Genomic DNA, 22,271 nt, shown 5'->3' on the forward strand with positions numbered 1-22,271 from the left:
TAACCCCTCATCTCAACCAGCCCAGCTGGTATTTGCACCCTGTCCAACACTTCTGTATCTAGCCCCTGATAATAATCATAATTTAACATGTTTAATGAGCAAAACTCTGTGCAGTAGTTCTGTAAGATTTGAGAGCAGAAATCAATTAGTGAACTACGTGTACACATTTGGGACAATAGCACCCTGTGTTCATACAATAAGAGACAGTGAACAATTTATTGAAATAAGGACATCCTGTATTACTGTACAAAGGACTGTTGCCAAAATGAATAACAAATGCAGCCCACAGTGTTTGCGGGGGGAAACAAACAGCTTTTCTGTGCTTTCCCTATTTCTACAAATCGACTATTAAACACTGGCATTCACTAACTACTTAATTCAACGCAAAAATAAATAATAATTGCATGCTGTTGAGTCGTCAGTCTGCCATTGACAATCGTCGCCAAGCTGCACAATAGATGCCCATCGCCATTCAGATACTCCCCCCCCCCCCCACTGTTATTTTCACTTGATTGCTTCTACAGGTGTCAGGGCAAAAATGTGATCTGATAAGGGGAGCTCAGCATTTAACACCCTTCTCTGCTGAAGGCTTGTTACACACTGTCTCCTGAGGGACTGAGAACTCATAGCAAATTTCAGCCTGCGATCAAAAAGGCATCTCACCCAGTCTGGCTGCCTGAGCTGAATGTGCAAGTGAGTGAGAGGGAATTCTTTACATTCTGCATTCTAACTGGTAGACAGACACTGAGCCTGCACTGCTCATAGAACTACACTAGACTCCATCATGTTGCTCAGCTTTCAGCTTTAACTGAAACAGTGCAATTAACAGGACCTGAAATTCAACTCCCCTGGCTCCTTGAAAACCCTTTAATACATTGCCAACCATCATAATGGGTTTTGCTTGCAAACATGACTTGGAACAGCGGCAATTAAATGATATACTGCATCCAAAATAATTTAAATGTTCTTTCGTTGGTTTCAGATTTTCCTATACAACCGAAGCACATATTATGTTTATTTATTTATTTATTTTAATATAAGTGAAGAGAAATGTCCAAAGTGCGATAGATATTTTAATTCACAGTCCTGCATTAATATATTATATTATATGCCAGCATTCCACTGCAGTGGTCACATGAATGCTGTCTTTTTCAGTAACCAGTCGCTGCTTTTCTTATGACTGTTTCCACCTTTTTTTCAATGTCTCGTGTGACCATTTGAAGACCTGCAAAGTGGCTGTTACACATATTAGGTATGATTTATTGGTAGTATTTAGTTAGTTCTGCATCAAATTTAAAACTCCAGTTTCTTAACAGTTTGATAAATTTTAGGTAGTTCTGTGAGTTTTTTTGTCTATCGAAATACGCCGTGCTCCTGTTGAAAATGAAACACTTTGGGCAGTGTGTCATCGCCATTCTGTTTCATAGACACAGCTTTCTGCTGAAATGTTCCTGAGCTCTCATTCTGAGCTCCCCTGCTGTTAGAGAATGGAAATGCACTGCCACCATCAATTTCCATGAAACGTTCTTAAAATGGCAGTCACTGTAGGATATCTGTCTCTGATATTCAGTGTGTGTGTGTGGAGGGGGGGACCAACCCAATTGTATAGGATTGACCAGGTTGCACTGTTGTAAGACATGTTTAAGTAACTTTAATGCAAAACCAAGAACAGACATGAATTGACCCAGGAAATGCATCTGTTGTTGTCCTGCCAATGGATAAACAGCCATACATTCACAGTCTAACCTTCCTTTGAACTTGCTTACTACTGAAAGAGTTGCCAATCAAAGTTATCAGTTACAACTTTTAAAATGGTACTGTAATTAATCAAATTAACCTAAATGTTTATTAAATAAAGCCACATTTTGCATTGTCTATCGCTTTTTTAAATACCCAATGGGATTGTATGTGTAGCAGTGACACATTTCTTAATATCAAAACAGCAATAATCAATAGAGGTTTGTGATAGCAGTACCAATACATTTTCAGATTACTATTACATGCTATCCTCTGAAGGGCAAGTCAGTTACTTCACAGCTGCTGATCAGTGTTGTGTGAACACTTCTTGGGTTTGTTAAATGTTTTCATTGATTTCTTTGATATAAAAGTCTGGGACTGTGCAGATAAGATGGGTCATGATGACATTGCTGAAAGGAAGGCATTGAGAACTGAGTGGCCATTAGTGATGTAGGAGCTCAGTGTCTCAAGGCCAGTGTGTACTTTTACACAAAGGCTTGTTATTGTTGACCTAATAGGGGCCATTCATTTAATGGAGGGTTTTGCATTTTGCGGATTGCTGTCCTGCCAAATGAACCATATTTAGTGCATGACCCATATCTCTGGCTGGAGAGGGAAGGAAAGAGGTAGGCCTACAGTAGGCATCGATTATACAACAGGGATAAAGTTTGAATTAAATAACTGCCTAGGTGTCCCTAGAGGAAAGACCTGCTGGGACAGTGTCTTCTCAGCAACTCCACAGATGCACAGGCTGGGATAATAGCAATTAGCAATTGTGGAGGGAGGCGGAGGAGGGAGGAGACTGTTAACTGTGCCTCCCAAGCATTCTGTAAATGGAATCCATTTTCCTGAAGTTCCATTCCTACTTCCTGGCATTCCTTTGATCTTTTTCAATGAAACTGAAGCATTAGAATTAGAATTCCCATAGAACAGATTTAGGGAATGTTGAGGGGTGTAAGGATAAAGGGTGTCCCAGCATTGTTCATATTGTTCATTGATGTATTGATCTGAATTCTAGATATTGGCTGTTCCCATTGTGGCTTAAGCTGTGCAAAGAACATAAAGATTGGTTTAGAAAAAAAAACACGAGCACCTTTATGTAGAATGCCATTCTTTTTGTAATTTGCAATGCTTTTTTATTTAATTAAAACATGTTTGATAAGTAAGTGGCATGCTATTTGTTTGTTTGTTTGTTTTAAAATGAAAAACTGAAATCCTTATAAAATGCAGCTTGGTTTATTAATATTGGATTTCAGTTCTTTCTTTTTTTTGCTTGTTGTTCCATTTTGTTCCATTTGGTGACTGCACTGGTAATTGAAGGCACAGACCGTTGCCATGGAAACACACTGAACCCTTGAAGGAGTTTGCAGTATGCGCTAGCTAGTGGAACACTTCTGAAGAGTACAGTCAAACAGATCATTAAGGGGCAGGGTTCTTTCTTTTTAATAAGGTTACTGTCCTCATTGGCTCAGAGGAGAAGCACTAGTTTGCTGTTAATGGCTGTTATGGGTTTGGGGATTTGGAATAGCTGTGTTTTGCTGACAGTGGAGAGTCTCTCTGACTGTTCCTATTCTTACAATCCCAGCCACTCACAGCAAGGGTTACTAATGAGCTGCTTTCCCTCAGGAGCAGCCAATCACTGTGGAACACACTGCTTAGGGATTCACAGTGCAGCTCAGCAAAACACAGGCTTCGTTGTGTTTATATGATATAAACACTGCACTAGTAAAACAGTGCAATCCCACGTCAGCACTTCAGCATTGTCAAGTATCCTTATATTTTTCTGTAACTAGACTACTATAGCATTTGTATGAAGGTTCAGATGTACCACAGTGAACCATATTTAGTGCATGGCCCATATCCCTGTCTGAAGTAGAGTTTGAATTAAATAAGAGCCTAGATATATCCCTATATGAATATAGCCTTATATTTTACTGTAATTAGAATACTGGCATGTTTTATACTTGACCATTTAAAAATATTTTTCTTTGTGCATTAACAGTACATGGTTAATAAATACATAAATAAATAATTGCACCAACTTTTCAGAAATATTATCAGTAATACAAAAAAAAATGTTATTTCTATTGCACGCTCTGAACAGACTGATCCAGCAGTGTAGAATTGTGTTGCTGCTCGAGAGCTCCATAGGATCCCCAGCTCATTACCAATTCCCCGCCCCTGACTCAACGTATTCAAGCAGGGACATGACAGTTTCATTAGCAGGAAAGTGAGACTCATTTGTTCCCTTCTCGGGTCGTGACCCCTCTTTGACGATCAAAGCCCATCAAACAATACATTACCAATCTTGCCAACTCAGCAACTTCTTAACTCCTCGCCCGTGCCCCTTAAACAGCACAGCTGATTGCTTTTGAATATCTTCTCCACAGGAAATAACTGCCTTTGCAGTGTGGTTCGACTTTCTTTTTTCATGAATCTTGATATGGTACAGCTGTTCGGACTGAGGGAGACCATAGTTAGGTTACACACCATCGTTTTTTGCTTTATGAAATATTTGTTATGGAAATTATACAGCTTGATTCAGTGCAGCATGACTGTGTTCTTGTCTCCAAATGAAACTTGAAACAGAAACATTTCCAGGAAATCTAATTCATTGTAGAAGGAGCTTTGTCAACAGGCAATAGCATAATATTTTCAGTGAGCAATAACACACCCAAAAAACTTACCAGACTAGAAATAATCACTCAATCATTTAATGCTGGGTCTTGGAAACAGTCGCTTCTTATTAGTCTTAAAATTGGAAATTGTTTTTTCACCCATCAGGCAAAAATAATGGCAATGATGATTTGGAGTAAATATCTCTGAGAATCTAAAGGCACATTTTTCAATTAAACAAAATACTGCACGATTTCAATATAATCCCCCGCCCCCTCCCCACCCCACCCCCACTACAAAACCGTTTTTAAGCACTATAATATTATTTACACAGAGAAACATTATTATTAACATCTTTAAATGAGCCTTGAGGTGATTCCTTCTTATAAGTCATACAGACCCTGTTTCTTTTTTTCTGGAAAATGTTCATGACTCAAGCAGTTGCAATGTTTCAGCCCTGGGTTTTCAGCACTGCAGGGGAGATTGCATCAGCTACCCTGTCATACTGTAATCCTAGAGAGTCATTCTAGTTTCACAAGTTCATAGTATCACTATGAAGAATCTTTTACTCACACATTTGTGAAAAAGGCTGTTTTTCTTTTTTTCTCTATGTTTACCACATTTTACAATATGTAACTGTTCATATAAATGCATTTTGATTTTTTTTTTTAAAGACTTCATAATTCAATAGGAAATACATTATTTTATATGCTGTTACATTTGATTCCCTCCACATGCTCCATGTTTTTTTTTTAAGCAATTTTCATGTTAGCTGGTGGAAGGAAACCCAGTCGTCTGGACTGACATGAACATCCCAGCAGCTATTTGTTTTATAAATCATTAATCAAGAAATGCACACACGGACTGTGAAAACCCACACGGGTTGATTTCACTGCCCAGGGCTAATGATAGGAATGCTTCTTTTCTTTGCTGTGTTATGCATATTGTCATGCACAATAAGAGACCACACTTTGTAATTTGTGGTTCAGAGTAAACTGGTAATAATGTTTAAAAAAAATGATTTAGGAGAAACATGTGCCAGAATAATGAGGGGCAACCGGTTCTCTGTTGGTGTGCCATACATCATTCAGACAGCAGTGTTGTGTTGCCTTCTGTACTGCCTGTCAACGGGTTCAAAAGAGGAAAAAAACTGGCTGTGTGTATGTATTACACATTTATATGCTCAGAGCCAGATTGCCACATAGATAATATAAAGTTACCAATATCTTCAGTGCTTTCAATGTGTTATGTTCCAATAACTTGCTCTGGTGTTTGATACACTGAGAAGTGTACCAAAGTGTATGGATATTTTTGTTCTTACTTACAATACTGGCAGATTAAAAATCAAACCTCAAATTACACTAAACTAGTCTGACCATGGGATAGTTGTCAGAGAACTGGGTTAAACCGTGTTTAAAAGTAACTTGAGAATACCCTTTTTATTTTTCTTAGATCTTTGCATTTTTTTCTACCTGAATTCAGTTGTTATGGCCGTCTTGTTGCTTGTGACTGTCACTGTTTATTGTTCTCTGTGCCGAAATGTACACAATAAACCAATCACAGATGGGACCCCCAAATAAGCAATCGTACTGCTCCTTTTCTTTTCATTTTAAATAGCAGCCCTATTAATAGAATGGTATTTGACTATACAATATGGAAAACCTGCATTAAAATGCTGAATGGGTGGATTTACTAGAGCTTTGCTGTAAAATATTCCTGATGACAGCAATTGTGGATGAAATAACAGGATGCGTTTATGTATTTGGTCTTTTAGAACTCTCTGAAGAAAAGAGGAGCTCGCGCCATTAATAAAACCGACAAGAAGTCATCGCCTCAGGTAACGGGTTTCATTAGTTCTTTACTGTTACTGTTAGTAAAATGTATTTTATAATCTTTTGCCTTGGGGTCAGTATATGGGTTTGTGAATAAGGTGTTTGTTGTTGGCACTATTACAGAATATTGGGAAACTGTGGTTGAACATGGCTTTTTACTGAAATGATATGCCGTAGTCTCTTACATTAAAATACTGCAGCGTAGGGTTAAGAGCATGTGGTCACGTCAAGTGAAAAAGATTTAGAAACCTCTGACTTCATCTTGTTAAAGTATACCTTGATTTAAACACCCAAGATAATGACATGTTTCAAAGACTTCAGGAGTTGTATCTTATTAAAGGGGAACAAACAGCACCCATTGTTCCATTGACAGGGTCATACATTATTTTACAACCCATATACATGTATTGAGATACCGGCAATGTATTTTGCAGGACATACAGTTTCATTGTATAAAAGGGTTTACTGAATTTCAGGAGGACAGCGCCGACCTCAAGTGCCAGCTTCACTTTGCGAAAGAGGAATCAGCCCTCATGTGCAAGAAGCTGACCAAGATGGCCAAGGAAAACGACAGCATGAAAGAGGACCTGGTCAAGTACAGGTCTCTGTATGGAGATCTGGACAGCTCTCTCTCTCTAGAGGAGATGGCTGACTCTCCACACTCCAGAGAGGCAGAGCTGAAGGTCCACCTCAAGCTGGTAGAGGAAGAAGCCAACCTCTTGAGCCGGAGGATCGTGGAGCTCGAGGTAGAGAACCGTGGCGTGAGAGCTGAAATGGACGACATGAAGAGCCAAGAGCTTCAGGGTCATCTGGTCCTGGCTTCAGCCAGCTACGGGGAGTGTGGGGAGAGCATGATGGAGCTCAAAAGACACCTCCAGTTTGTGGAAGAGGAGGCCGATCTTCTGAGGAGGTCCCTCCTGGAGCTCGAGGAGCAGAACAAACTCTTGATGAACGATCTGAACAAGTACAAATCGGAGCATGACCTTGACACCACCATGTCGGAGGACAGCTGCTCGGTGATAAGCGAGCCCTCGCAGGAAGAGCTGGTGACCGCCAAGCTCCAGATCGGCGAGCTCAGCGGGAAAGTGAAGAAGCTCCAGTATGAGAACAGAGTCCTTCTCTCCAACCTCCAGCGCTGCGACCTGGCCTCATACCAGTCCACACGCCCCTCAATGGAGACGGACGCAGAGGCTGGAGATTCAGCCGAATGCATTCCAACTCCAATCAGGAGAGAAGGACCCATCGGTGGGGAGAATGATTCCAGGGAGGACCAGGAGAGGTCTACTGGGATAAGGAGCAACAGGAACCCGGATAATTATGAGTTTTTTTCACCACGATACCTTAGAACAAGAGACTTTGAGGCTATGCTGACCATCAAAGATCAGGCTGAACTTGTTAGCAAAGCCATAGATCTTTTGATATCGGACTCTAATGGGTTTACATCTTATCCAAAGGTTTGTCCTACTATTGATTCCATAGAGCAGACTTTGAATGAAAGTGTTGATAAAAACGAAGCCCCCAGTGACCTGAAGCTGGTTAGTGCCCTTAATATCAGACTGAGTGCTTTGCAGAGGGAAATGGTCTCCTTCATGAAGAAGGTAGACAACCTCAGGGAATCTTTCAAGGAGCAAACAGAAGGTGTCTCGCCATTACCTATTCTAACAGAATCAGGAAGCTTTTTATCAGCAATGACGTCAACGTCCCAAGATTCTACACCGAAGGTTCTGAGCAAAGGACTGGTCACTGACCAGAAGGTAAGAATCCCCTCTATACCAAACTTCCCCAGCAGTGATTTTTTTTTTCCTTTTGCTTTATTTACCATGCTGTGCTGTTGCATTAACAAAAAATAAAACAAATATAAACTAATATCATGGCCAAAAAAATAAATAAATGTCAAGCCGCTAATATTTATAAGGTAACACCCTTTTCTGCATGGTAATAAATCACTACAAAAAAATATAGATAGAACTCTAATCTAATGGCATGTGCATGTTTTGGAAGGTTGTTCTGGCAATTGAGTGCCTTAAAACGCTTACCATTGGATACAAATAGTGACACAAGGTTTGCCATGTAATGATGAGTTTGTTCTAATGGCTCTTGCAAACAAAACTCCTGCTGGGATTGTATTTGCTCACAAAGCATCTCCCCTGACACCTCTTGGTGTGATAGTGCACATGGTGCCAATACATCCCGTGGCAGGAAGTAGTCTTTTAATGATTAGGGACATCATAAATATTTAACTTCACATGGCCTCAGTAATGTAATCCTTTAAGTGTATCTATTGCCCCAATCAAAGTGGAACTTAGCCTACCTGTCCACTTGTACTTGCCTAAAGAATATGCAGTTTTATTGTTTTAAACTAAAAAAACTATTTAAAAAAAACCTAGTATATTTTAAATAGTAGCAGTACAGCTTTTTAATGTGACTCACAATTAGACCAGAATAACCAGAGAGTATACTACAGGATTGAAGGTTGACTGTTGCTCATTGCGAGGTTGCTGAGAATGCCCGGGCTGCCTTCCATGAACATGCAGGCTAGTTAGTACAGAGCTCTATTACCTGCACGCCTCTGCAGCCAGTTAGAACTCCCTCTTCCCTCTCACTGCATGGGCACCATAACTGGTGTTTGCACACTTTTTTTTCCCTTTCTTCTCTTTGTTTTTCTTTCCCCATCCCCCCAACCCCCCCACCAGCAAATCCAGCCCATCCTCCTGCTCATTGTTCTTTTGATTTTGTTGTCCACACTGTCTTACGCCACTGTGATAAAGCTGTTTTTCCTTTACATACTTTTCTTTGTCTTGTAGTTTATTCAATGTTTACAAGAGCCATTTTTTGTGTTTTTTTCTGTTTCACCCCCCTTCACCCCTCCCCTCCTCTCTCCTCACCCCCCTTCTTCTCTCCCCTCTCCTCACCCCCCCTGTACCCCTCCCCTCTCCTCACCCCCCTTCTCCCCTTACCTTATCCTTTGTTTTATTTTCATTAACTTGCCCATGCATGCATGCAGCAGCCTGACTTTAGGGATAAAACGGAGTGGCAGCTAGCAGGCCAGGGACACGGACAGCCAGGGGGCAACCTGAACAGCCCTGATGGGGACCCGAGCAAAGAGACCAACAGAGAGTCCAAGACCTACAAACAAGACGAGCAGGAATCCTACCCTAGTGAGGTGCATGTTTTAACCCCTTACCTTCTAGAATTGTCAATTCCCAATACATCCTATTTGTCTTCTCCTCAGGAACGGTCTGTTTCCACTACTGTAAAGCCATATACTTGTGGGTGCTGTGGTCTTATGTTTCATAGTGTTGCATTGTTAAGGCAACCAAACTATAAACATACACACTTTAATGGATCCCAATTACATGTCGCACGGTACATTATATCATTCGTGATGGTATTTATTATTTATTAGTGCTTCAAAGCCCCCCAAAAATTCGAATTTCATTAAGAGTTCAAGAACTCCCCAATGTAATCAACAAACACACTGCTCATTTAAATATGCCTTGCAGTAGTCCTGCAGGGTGTTAAATACTAAAGTCGCTGAAATGCTTCAATGGTAAATCTAAATTGTTGGAAAGAAACTGAGCTTTTTGATGTTGCCTCTCGGTGATTAATGTATTCACTGGCCTCTCTTCTCTTCTCATCCCGCGGCTCGCTGTGCAGATCAAAGCCCTGCAGTTGGTTCTCTTGGAGGCGAAGGAGAGTATCCGGGGCCTGCAGGAGCAGCTCTCCCAGGAAAGGCAGACTCGCAGCAAGGAAGCCGAGAGCTGCACTCAGAGGATCTCACAGGTCGGTGTGGAACGAGGTCACTGGAGCACTTTCAATTCACTTCAGATGGTTTTCTACTTTACTTCGCTGGGACAGAAACTCTGTATATAACAGTCTCCCAACAATACCGCTGTTGTGGTTACCAATAGCAACATGGTTCAAGGCGGGGGGGAGTGGGGGAATGAGGTACTGGAAATTTTGGAAAGGCATTAGGAAAAGCTGAGATGTACAATTATGTAGGCCATACACACTGCTTTGTTTTTGCATTTCAGCCACAATGGAATGCTCCATTTGCTCCAGTAAAGTTATGTGTTGAACGGAATTTGAAAATATGTAATTAGCAATTAGTAAATGTGACTGCCTTACAAATGTTTATGGTTTGGGCAACTGTTGTTAAATGAATCAGTCTGGGGAAAAAAGGTGAAGAAAAGATACAGGGTGGCGCCCTCATGTTCTTCTGCGCTGCTTCTCCTCTCCTGTGCAGCTGAAGGAGGAGCACCAGAAAGCTCTGCTCCGGAGGGACTTCGAGCTGCAGAGCCTGAGCTTGCAGACCCGTCTGGAGCAGAAGTCCTGGAGCCAGGAGAGGAACCTCATGGTGCAGGAGTCCCAGCAGCTCAAGCAGGGCCTCCTGCTGCTCACCCTCAAACTCAAGTGCTTCCTCAAGCAGTGGAGGCTGGGCAAGAAGCTGGACAACAAGGGGCCGGACTTCCTGGAGGTGAGAACCAATCATTGCAGCACTCTCCCAGGCAACCAATGGGTCAAAGGGGCGAAATCGTCAGTAAAAGACTTCTCATTTCTACTCGTTGAAGAGTTTCTTTTTCCATTCTAATCCTTTACTGATTTGAGTCCATAGCATAAGATAGCCAGCCCCCCATGTCCTTCGCATGCTGTCTGTATAAAAGTGGTTCAGAGTTGATATTTATGATTGCTTTTTTCCATCAGTGTTTAAAGAAACTTTAATCTACTGGCTATAGTGAGATTATCAATTTGAACAGCACCCAGCTAGTGCTGTAAATCCCTCTAAATCCTAATCCATGCATACTAAGGGTTTACACTACATCTTCTGTGAATCAGCTTTATTTTTAGTAATAAATAGGGGATAGGAGAGGCAGTCATATTTGTATGATCTCTGAAGATCTTATCTTACTTTAGCTCCTGTGTTACTACAATGGAAATTGGGTTACTTGGGCTCTTCCAGTTTTGTCTTGTTTTTCTGAACCAGAGAAATGACTGGAAGCCTCTGTTTGTTTTGCAGGTTAGCAGCGTAAAGGATCTATACATGCTAATTGAAGAAGAGGAGTTGGCTCCACACCAGCTGGATAACAAGACCGCCGCCGCAGACGATAAATCTCAGAGTTCTGTAACCCTGGAGAGAGTTGATAGCATCGTGGAGAGAAATTACAAGCAGGTACTACTGGGGATAGCACAGCATAGTTATTAGCGTGAAGATATGTGAACAAAGGAGTAATAACAAGGGTTTAAACTTCTCATAAGAAGCATTAACACATTATTGCCGCTGATATTGTTTGTTGTCCTGACTTTATTTTCACTTTGACACATTTTTCTCAATGCATCTCTATAAGCTCCCTTCCTATGTTACAGGTAACAGCACCCCACTAAAATCTTGCATTCACTTTCTTTTCAACCATAAGAAATTATGTGATATCCTGTTATTAGTTACTAATGTGACAGGATCAATGGGAGTCAAAGTGAAAAAAAGTGGAAAACAAAACCAATCCACAATGCATCATGGGAATGTTGATATAGCAATGAGAGGAAAGAAAAATCATTGGTCATCCAAACATTTCCACTTCTAAAGAAAGAGAGAAACACGAGTTAGCAGGACTGTACAGTGTTCTGAGCACCTTCTAGTCTGAATGCAAACAAATTACTTTTTGGATTTAAATGCAATAACTGAAAGACAGACTCAACCTTGTGACCAATGTTCTCCAAAAGCTTTAAACCACCACAAGCTGCTGAGTCATCACATGCCGGGTTATTTCCAGATAGCATGGTTTCATTCTACATTCAGAGTAAACATGGGAAGAAGCCACCAAATCAAAGTAACAATCTCTCTCAAAGAAATGGAGGGCCTGGGGTGTGTCAGACCAGGATAGAACAGGGGTGTTAAAGATTCAGGCTTTTTTCTCACCTTGAAGAATGTAAAGCCATCTTGTTCTACAGCTCTGCTGACACGAAGCCAATGTAAGTAAACGACTGCTCTGTTCTCTGCAGGCGAGCAAGCTGGGCAGTGCCCTGGCTGACCTGAAGGAGGCGCTGTGGGAGCTGTGCACGGAGCTGCAGGATGAGAGGCACGGCTCCGAGGAGCTCACGCAGCAGTTCGCCAAGGCCAAGTCTGCCTGGGAGGTGGAGAGAACCGAACTCAAGTGCCACACCATGCAAGTGAGTGGCTTTTCGCTCCTACCTTCCAGACTAATGTACTGTAAAACACGGAACGGTTTCCATTTATTAACCCTTACGTGCATGGCGACCTCATGTGGGAACAGTCTTTATATGGGGGCATACAGAGGATGCAAATGCATGACAACCTCATATGATACCATTTGTTCCCTCTATAAAGCAATGGAAAAAATGTATTGTGTCCATCACTACTTTTTTCAGCTATTTTCAATATTTAATGCATGAAAGGGGAAAAAAATCTAAAAAATCTGAAAAATACACATGCTACAAAATTAGCCGAATTACTGAACTGAGTTCATATACAGTATATGTATACTTTCTCAGGGTTGAATAAAATCAGTCGTATCCTCTTTTTCCTCAGGGATCGTTCTGCGATCCCCATTTTATAGGGAAATTGAAGTAGTCTTTCTAATTAAACCAAGCGTGGCAGAGCAAATTTAGTCAGGAATTCAACCTGCTTAAGAATTTGGCCAGGATCCACTTCTCAAACTTATAAGGTAGTGAATTACACTTAATGCATTTATCATTTTTCCTTGTGAAAGGCAAATATTATGGCTTACCACAGTTCAGTGTTTCTGAAAAGGGCACCACAGTCAAATAGTACACAGAGATTTAACAGGACACCATTTAGAGACAATTTATAGTGGGGTCCCAGGCCATTATTTAAGTGTGTCTGGCATCCCCTGTACGGCACCTTCTCCAAACCAACATTGTGTGAAATGCTGAGAGGTTGACAGCCACACTCAGTCCAGGCACTGGTCCTGCATTAATAAGGTGCATTTTCTTCTTGGAGGGTTGTCACGTTGCCATTTCCCCATTAATATCCCATTTTACTGCCTTGTTTTTTCGTCCTTTGACAAGCAAAGTTGTGCCCATGCCTTGTGGTTGGAGTTTCATTACCTTGTAAACGTTCGAGTCGAGCATTACGCCAGAGCTTGTCATTAAACTGAAATGCTAAACAGCTCAATTTAATGACCGGTCTTTAAACTTGTTTAATAACTAGAGTATTTCAGGTATTTTCAGAACTGATTGGCAATTTAGCTTTTTGCAAAGTCTGTTTATGACCGCACTTTCCTTTCTGTTTTTATGGAATTTCAAAATTCGCTGATTCTGCTTTTCATTTTTATTTTGTTTTATTTTTGAAAGGCCAAACTTGAGCAAATCCATATTGCATAAATGATCCCAGCGGGATTTGATCCGTTTTACATTGATCCGTTTTTCCCTCCCATTAGGCTTATAAAGACAAACCTTCAGCTGTCTTATAACTTAACAGATGGTTGCAGAAGCAATTGCTGTGTTTTATTATTATTATTATTATTATTATTATTATTATTATTATTATTATTATTATTATTATTATTATTATTATTTTTCTTAGCAGACGCCCTTATCCAAGGCGACTTACAATTGTTACAAGATATCACATTATTTTTACATACAATTACCCATTTATACAGTTGGGTTTTTACTGGAGCAATCTAGGTAAAGTACCTTGCTCAAGGGTACAGCAGCAGTGTCCCCCACTGGGGATTGAACCCACGACCCTCCGGTCAAGAGTCCAGAGCCCTAACCACCTCAGTTTCCTTTTATGCATTCAAATAAAAATGCCGCAGTTGGGTACTGCTTGAAGAACACTGATGATCTGAATCACATTGGAGAGGCCATTCTTTGTGCCTTATTAAATGGAAGTAATTGAACAGTTTCCTGCTAGATAGAGTGAAGCTATTATTCATCGCAATGGCGTTCTGTGTGTTTCAGGTTAAAGAATTATTATTATTTCCTGTTATCTGGGGGTAAGGTCTATTTTGTTTGCTTGTAATCAGACTACCGACTCAACAAAGCCATTATCTTGCCCCACTTGAGACCTGTACAGTTTTATAGGTGAGTTTGTGTGGTCTTGTGTGCAGCAGCACTTGAGTCAAGCCAAACCTGCGTGGAGTCTTTAGTTATTCTAAACGCTTGTGTCTGACAGCTGGAGTGCAAGGCAGGGAAGGCTGGCCCGGAGAAGGCACCTACGGAGCTGAAAGCAGCTCTGAAGCGGGAGCGCGAGGAACACCAGCACCTGCTGGCCGACTCCTACGCTGCAGTCATGGACCTGACCAAGCAGCTGCAGATCAGCGAGAAGAACTGGAGCCGAGAGAAGCTGGAGCTCCTGGAACGCTTTAAGCAGGAGCAGAGACATTGGGAGCAGAGACTCCAGGACACCCCGAGCAAAACCAGCCAGGTAAAACACCTCGAGAAACGCAGCCGCTTTTCATATTTACACAGTAGAACCAAAGTAGACTGAACTCTCAGTCTAATTAAAACATTCAGTCTACTACCTTTAACCTGAGGAATAAAAATAAGAAAACCCAAGAAAAAGCCAGGAGGACTGAGTGCTGGGTTGACTAAGTGAGGGGTTTGTGACTGTTCTGTCTTTGCTTGCTGTCCTCACAGGAAGGTGATGCCACACCTTTCAAAACCCCTATTTCTATATTTCTCTAGTTCCTCTTATAGGGTTAGTCACAAAGACAGGTGAGGATGGTTAAATGTATGCGCTTTGTGACCCATGATTTAGTTTAGCACATGTCTTTCTCATCCCCCTTTGATTTTGACTAACGGAGATGACTAACAATACATGTATTTGTATGGCAAACCACACACAAATACAGAGTGAGGTCATTGTTGGATGAAATACACTGATTTACGTATTTTAATCTCTACGAATAGAATAGAATGGGCTATAGATCTGGTAAACATGATGGGGATCACTCAAAGACAGTATGCCAAAATGTCTTTGATGTAGGGCAAGGCTGTTACTAAAGACGCAATGTCACAATTTCTGTTTGTTTCTAAAGCAAACAATCTGATCCAATCGAACCCTGTTAGGACTTTTAGCCCTCTTTCATGATGTGGCAAGCTGCAGTTATTCCCTGTCTTTATACTATTTTTTCCATTTCATTTTGTAATCCTATTCTCAAGGAACAGATTTGCTTTACCCTGGCTTCAGTTCACTTTCCCTCAGATACACGCCCAATCCTGAAAAACAGCAAACAATTGTTAAAAAAATTTCCTTTTGCAGTGACGTTCCTCAATAGAAGAACAACTTTTCCTCATTGTGTCTAACAATAGCGGAGTATACATTAACCTATAATGTATCAATATTGTCAAATCTCATGGACAATATTGCATTGCTTGCTGTGGATATTTTATTCTCTAGCACAGACTTGTGATTTAAAATAGCCCAGGCTGAGGAACTAGGTTACAAATGCACCCATAGTACAATTTTAGCCTTAATTTAGCAAAAATTATGATGTCACTGTAGACATAGCTCCACTACTGTGCCATTAAGGAACATGTTTCTTCAATGCCCTCATTTTGATTTAATCAAGGCTTTATAAATATATATTGGAGTTTACACAACTGCATTGGTAATTGATACTTACAGCACTTCTATATATGATCATTTACAGACTTCACATGAAAAAATTACTGAAAAAGAAACATCCTGTGAGCCAGACGCGATGGGAACAAATCTACAGAGGTGAGATAATGCTATTGCTTTTTTAATCAGCAAAGGCTGTTGAGTTGTGTTCATTTTATTTCTGTATTTTGTTATTCTTTGTGTTACTGAAAATATATTAACCTCTTGACAGCTGATTTTTCCATATATTTACATTCCCCTTAACCTTGCTTATATACCATGCCTTAAATTTATACTTGGCTAGCATCTAAAAGGATTTTTTTTTTTCAGGACCAAATCCGTTTCTTCCATGTCCGAGTTCGAGAGCCTCTTAGATTCCTCTCCCTTCGTCCCTGCCGACGGCAACAATGACAACAACAGAGACCAGAAGGGTCAGTCAGGCGTCCGGGCAATCCCCAATAACCTCTCCAACCTTGGGGAGCTCAACAAGAAGAACTGGGAGTATTTGACAAACGAGAAGGTTGAAACGTCTGACCCTTTCAAGACCTGGGACGGTCCAACGATGGCCAACCATGACACATCCCAGAAACACATACAGAGGAGCTATACTGCGCCGGATAAAACTGGCATCCGGATCTACTACAGCCCGCCTGTGTTGCGCAGGATGGAAGGCTGTGTTATGCAGGGAAAAAATGAGGAGAAGATGATGGCTGAGCCAGGCTACTTGTTCACCACTGCCAAGCCCAAAGATCTTGGAGATTCAGAAAATCCTTCAGAAAGCACGTACGGCAGATGGCTCTGCAACTTTTCTAAGCAGCACAGGGACCTCCTGGACAGCAGCTCTGTGCCGCACACTGTGGCGGCCACTGCAAGATTACCCTTGCCCTTCCACAGCCTGGAGATATCTGGCAACCTGAGCGACGACATGAAGGAAATGACAAACTGTGTGAGGCAAGCCATCTGTTCCAGCTCTCTGGAGAGAAAGTGCAAGGACACTGCTAGCCAGACCATGGGGGTCACCACCTCTGCCACCCAGACTACACAGTTTGTCAGCATTGGCCTGCAGACAGAGGGCCCGAGAACCAGCCTGCACTCCAAGAGTTGGTCGCCCAGGAGTTCTTCACTGATGTCAGCCCGCAGCAGGCAGATATCAACGTCTTTAGATAAGGTCCACAGCAAAATTGATCGTCCATGTTATTCACCCAAGTATGGTTCTCCCAAGCTGCAGAGAAAGTTGTCGACATCCTCATCCAAGTTGGACTGCTCTAAAGACCGGAGCCTGTGGAACCTCCACCACAGAGGACAGAATGGGTCAGCATGGGCCAGGTCTACCACCACCAGAGACAGCCCTGTATTAAGTGGCCTCAACGACGGGCTCTCCAGCTTGTTCAATGTGGTGGAGCACTCTGGTAGCACTGAATCTCTATGGAAGGGAATCCCACAGGAGAGTAAAACCAAGGCAGAAGTTCCCAAGTATGGCATCGTCCAAGAATTCTTCCGCAACGTCTGTGGCAGGACTCAAACTCCTGGTCCTGGTGGGGAAAGACAACAGAAAGAAGCCATCCTGGAAGACGGGAGCAAGAAACTAGACAGTGCTGTTGCTGCATCTTCTTCACTCGGAAATACCCATTCAGATAACGTTGCAAAGATTGTGAACAAGAGGCTTCTGAAGCAGTGCATGAAAGACAACCTAAACCATGGCAGCAAAGATTCTACAACGAGAAACATAAGCATGAGTTCATCAAATGCACTCGAGGTAAATTTCCATTTTCCATGGTCCCTTATGAAATAAATAAGATATTGTAGCTTCTAGCAACACTTAAAATGCACATATGGAAACAATAACAGGTAACAATTCCTAAATAATTTTATAAAGAATAAATATTTAAGTTTATATATATTTAAAGTTTCCACATATAAATGAATTGCGTTCCAAGTTTTAAAAATATATACATTGCATTCCTTTTTTTGCATACTGGTAATTGTCTTTAACCCAAAGTAATTCCAGGATACAGGTGGCACAAAGTGACGCTGTGATACACTTAAGCAGCCCTGTGCTCTTGAGAACCTGCACAGTAATCACCTGCTGTATATTGAGTAATGAAAACAAGCCCCCTTCCTGTTCTTCAGCGTACTAACTTGACGGTCCCTCTTCACAGGATGCAGCTTGTGACTGTACATCTCAGTCGCTCACATCTTGTTTTGCACGTCCCTCTCGATCGACCACCCGTCACTTACACCCGCAGTGCAAGCTGCGCTCCACAGATCCCAACGCAGCTGAAGAGAAAGGAGAGGCAACCGAGTGAAGACACTGCCCTCGTACTGGGGCACCCTGCCCAGAACACAGGCTAGCTCTGCCCTGAACGAGGAGGAAAGCAGGCTGACTTAAACCATACCAAGCCATGAGCTAAAAGCATCCGGAATGTTGCCTGGGCTGGTCTCCTTTTCATTATCCATACTGTATTTTGACTAGCCAAATATTAGATTAGCAACACAGGTCTGAATTCATTTTTTTTTTTTTTTGGATGGAGGTGAAAATGTGAATTCATACCTGTAAGGATATTTATTTGGATGCAAGCTCATTGTTGCTCTTGTAAGGTCTTGCAGCATTTCCCTCCACTAAAAAGGGAATTAACTTGGGCCTAATAGTCAGCATATTAGCAAAATCTGCCAGAATGATACAGAAGATGAACAATGTTATTTGCCTTTGCCAGCCTTTTTACTCGAAAAAGCCGCCCAAGAATCCTGTGTAAAATATGTTTTTGTAACATTTCACTTTATCCGTTCTAAATAAGGGGTTTCAAACCGGGCAGTTTGGAGAGCACTTGTCACCTGTGAGCTATTTTCAAAAGGCCATTTCATCCAACAACTACTTATGGGTTCAGATTGAACCCCATCACTTCACTGCATTTCAGTAGCCTGGAGTTTGTCACTCTTGACTCTCGTCACATGAGGGTATTTTTTCAATGAGGAACTGGCCATTATAAATCACTGACAACACTGCTATGGGAAAATGTCTTGTTCTGTAGGACTCAAATGACAGGAGGACCATTTTTAAACCATAATCCAAGATTGTATCTGTATACTGAGAAATACATGTTACAATGAAAGGTGGTGCATCAGTCTGATAGGACCGAGGCTTTAACACTAAAACCGAAGGGAAAAAAAGAAATCATGCTGAATTTAATTTGTTTCTTAATAATTCATATTTATATTACTTTGATGCCAAGGGATTCATTTTACAGTGCAATGTATAGTGTTATATATGTATCTATAATCTTAATGGTGCTGATACAATAAATTAATGACTAGATCTCACAACGTTTAAGTGCATTGTCACAGGATCCAAACAGATTTTTATTTCTATTGTGGTAGCTACGCAAAGGATAGGTATTAAGACTTCTTGAGATAAATGAATATACAGTAGTGCAAATCGACTTCACTTCACTGCAGCCCACAAACCTCTCCAAATGTGTGAGAGCCCAGTAATGGCCTCCTATAAACACATTCTCTAAAAACAGAAAAAGACATTCTTTGTAACCTTGAACCACTGTCAGTTACACTTGCAAGCCACCCTAAAAGCTGCCGTTACATTCTGTTCTGCCAGACTGATCTGTTTCATTGTCATGCCCTGTACCTCACAGTACAGTTTTCAATCTAGACAACCCCTTATCCAGTTGTAATCAAACTTGTTTAGTGCATTCATTTGCACAAGTTATCAGAGTGTCATAATCTGAGGATATAAACAAAGATACTGTCTACACTGGCATGCACATACTGTGGATGTAGGTCATGGTCCTTTTTAATAATGCTGATGTTATTATATGACGTTAGGATTACTGTCAAATGACACATTACTGTGTCAATATTCATTAACTTCTTTGGAAGAGGGACTGCTGTACAAAGCAATCTATAACACATACAACAGCGAGCACTGTCTTATTATTATTATTATTATTTATTTCTTAGCAGACGCCCTTATCCAGGGCGACTTACAATTGTTACATTATACATTATTTCACATTATACAGATATCACATTATTTTTTACATACAATTACCCATTTATACAGTTGGGTTTTTACTGGAGCAATCTAGGTAAAGTACCTTGCTCAAGGGTACAACAGCAGTGTCCCCCACTGGGGATTGAACCCACAACCCTCCGGTCAAGAGTCCAGAGCCCTAACCATTACTCCACACTGCTGCCCTATATGTCTTGGCTGAAATCGAATGGATGTCATGTTTAAAAAGGATATGTGTGCCTTTCATGAATTCAGACTGATTGACAAAATGGCTAATTTGTATTTGAACCTCATATCTGATATGATCACACTTTTCAGTACAACCTTACAAGCAGACCACATAACTTCCAAACACCTCTGAAAGCCGTAAAATGGATGCTGTAGCATTCACTATCGTTGCATGAAGTTCATTTTAATCCTGTGGGCGACTTTTCCAATTTGCTGAGTGTTTTACCTGTGGAATTGAAAAAAATATATAAAAGTGAAGAAATCGTTTATGCACAAAATGCCAAAATGGCATTGACATATTTTCCAATTACTTTCAGAAAACTTGTAAAGTACTGATCGAGTTTGTAAGCCACATTTTCTAATTCTTGTATTTAAAAAAAATAAATAAACCTGTATTTAAGGTCCATGAACTACTTTAAGATTTTTTTTATTATTATTTTTATCTTATTGTAAATACTTAGGTGTGGTAGCTTTTTATTTTATTTTTTATTTATTTTTTTATTTGTAAAGTTAAGATCTTTTTAGAGCAGTTTTTGATTTATGTTTAATATTGGGAGCGCAGCAACAGTTTTTGTAAAGAAATTCAAATAAAAAGTGTGTAACCGTGGTTTCCGCGTTACCGAGGCAGTTTTAGTGATTAGCATCTATTGCATGTCACCAAGGGATACATTATACTGTATATAGCAAAATACTGGATTGTAGGCTTAGTCAAAACGATCATTTGGAGCACATTTAAAATGTCAGACCTCTCAGATCAAGTTAAACACTTTCATCTAAATTACATCCTAACCCACTGTAGCCCACTTTTTCTATTAATAAATAAAGAATGAATGGTATTTCACATTGGCTGGAGAACCTCATCTGTTTTACAGAATGCTGTACCACATTTCTACATATAAAAAAGAGTGTTATAGTTAAGTATTACATCAATAGTTTTTTATTCAAATAGTGTCCTAGCTATAGCATTCATATAAAGTTTAAAAGTCAGTGGTCCCTGTATGCCCTACGTGTTTAACTTGAGAGGTTCAGTCACACACTAAGCTAATAAGAATTAGAACATCTATAAGCATTCCAAAGAGTGTTCCGGAATGATCTTTCCGACTTAACCTGACAGACATTCATTCAATAAAACATTATTGAAAAAGATCATAGTACTGTTAATATTTGCTAAATTATTGAAATGCCTGTACATTTTCTTTCTTTAAAAATATTGTTTTTGAAAAAAAAAAAAAAAAAATCTTTTCAGGTTATTGTAACTTAAAACAAATATAAACCTGATCATTTATATCCTGTTTCTATCTTTGAGTAGGAAAAGTTTAATGTCTAATGATTTTGAGCATTTTGTTAAGTGTTAAAGAAGCCTATTCACCACTGCTTTCCTTCAGAAGTTAACATAAACATTTATGTACATAAGAAAAAAAGAAGAAAAGACACATTAGAAGTAAATTAACATTTGGTTTTGGGGGCTGGGGAGGGTTATTTGAACGGTGAATTTGTCAGCTCAAATATCATTGCTATTGTTTGCGATCATTCATAATAAATGTTTGTTGAAAACCAGACTCTTGTATTTTTTTTTTTCATTTCATGCTATTCTGCTGAAAAGTGGCTTTAACAGAACTTAAGTCTGGTAGGGACATGAGAACACAATAGATCCTTCCTGGCTAATGCCTGAACAAAATGTACACAATATTTGTAATGTATCAGCCCTGTTCAGGAAGACATACTTGATATACTGTGTTACCATTCTTACATCTTAATAACCCTGAAATTTACAAATCTGACAGTATGATACTAGCACACAATGAATGGAAATGTTAAAGACATGAGCTATTGTCAGTAGGGATTGGCAGTTACTTCTGGGTTCAAAGGGTCCCACAAGCCAGTTGCTGCTTTTAGTCTCGTCTGAATAGATGTGCAAATGCCTCAATCCTTTTTTTTGTTTTGGTTTAGCATTTCTAAGGAGCTGCACAAACACACACACACACACATTTCACCAGTGTCAGTAAGCAATAGTCTGGATCCATCCTACCCCTTTAAGTAAACAAGACTTTACTTTCCGTGAGCCCCAAATAATGGACTCATTCAGGTGCCAAGTTTACAGCCAAGAGAACTGAACACCGCGGAGCACTGTGGAGATTTCTGTCTCAAAGCAGATAAAGTTGGGGGCGGCATTCTTTTATTCAATCACAATTGTGACAAAGCTTGGCTTGCGCCGGTAACTAGTGTCACTTTTTGGGATATTCCACACAGT

General features: G+C 40.5%; 1 protein-coding gene across 2 annotated transcripts in view; it reads left to right on the forward strand.

The window, feature by feature from the left end:
• The window catches only part of LOC117431767 (protein SOGA1-like), a 37,515-nt gene extending 15,938 nt beyond the window's left edge, over positions 1-21,577 (forward strand). Inside the window, exons 4-14 of one of the 2 annotated variants that reach the window (XM_058991018.1) lie at positions 6,128-6,190; positions 6,662-7,939; positions 9,190-9,348; positions 9,843-9,968; positions 10,432-10,662; positions 11,203-11,355; positions 12,183-12,350; positions 14,341-14,592; positions 15,821-15,891; positions 16,102-17,527; positions 17,931-21,577. In XM_058991018.1, the coding sequence (XP_058847001.1) occupies positions 6,128-6,190; positions 6,662-7,939; positions 9,190-9,348; positions 9,843-9,968; positions 10,432-10,662; positions 11,203-11,355; positions 12,183-12,350; positions 14,341-14,592; positions 15,821-15,891; positions 16,102-17,527; positions 17,931-18,077 (4,074 nt within the window). In that variant the 3' untranslated portion in view covers positions 18,078-21,577. The remainder of the gene's footprint in view (positions 1-6,127; positions 6,191-6,661; positions 7,940-9,189; positions 9,349-9,842; positions 9,969-10,431; positions 10,663-11,202; positions 11,356-12,182; positions 12,351-14,340; positions 14,593-15,820; positions 15,892-16,101; positions 17,528-17,930) is intronic. The other variant, XM_058991019.1, reaches the window with a different exon arrangement.
• The last annotated feature ends 694 nt before the right edge of the window (positions 21,578-22,271 follow it).

The sequence above is a fragment of the Acipenser ruthenus genome, chromosome 18 (assembly GCF_902713425.1).
Source record: "Acipenser ruthenus chromosome 18, fAciRut3.2 maternal haplotype, whole genome shotgun sequence".
In the NCBI taxonomy this organism is placed as follows: domain Eukaryota; kingdom Metazoa; phylum Chordata; class Actinopteri; order Acipenseriformes; family Acipenseridae; genus Acipenser; species Acipenser ruthenus.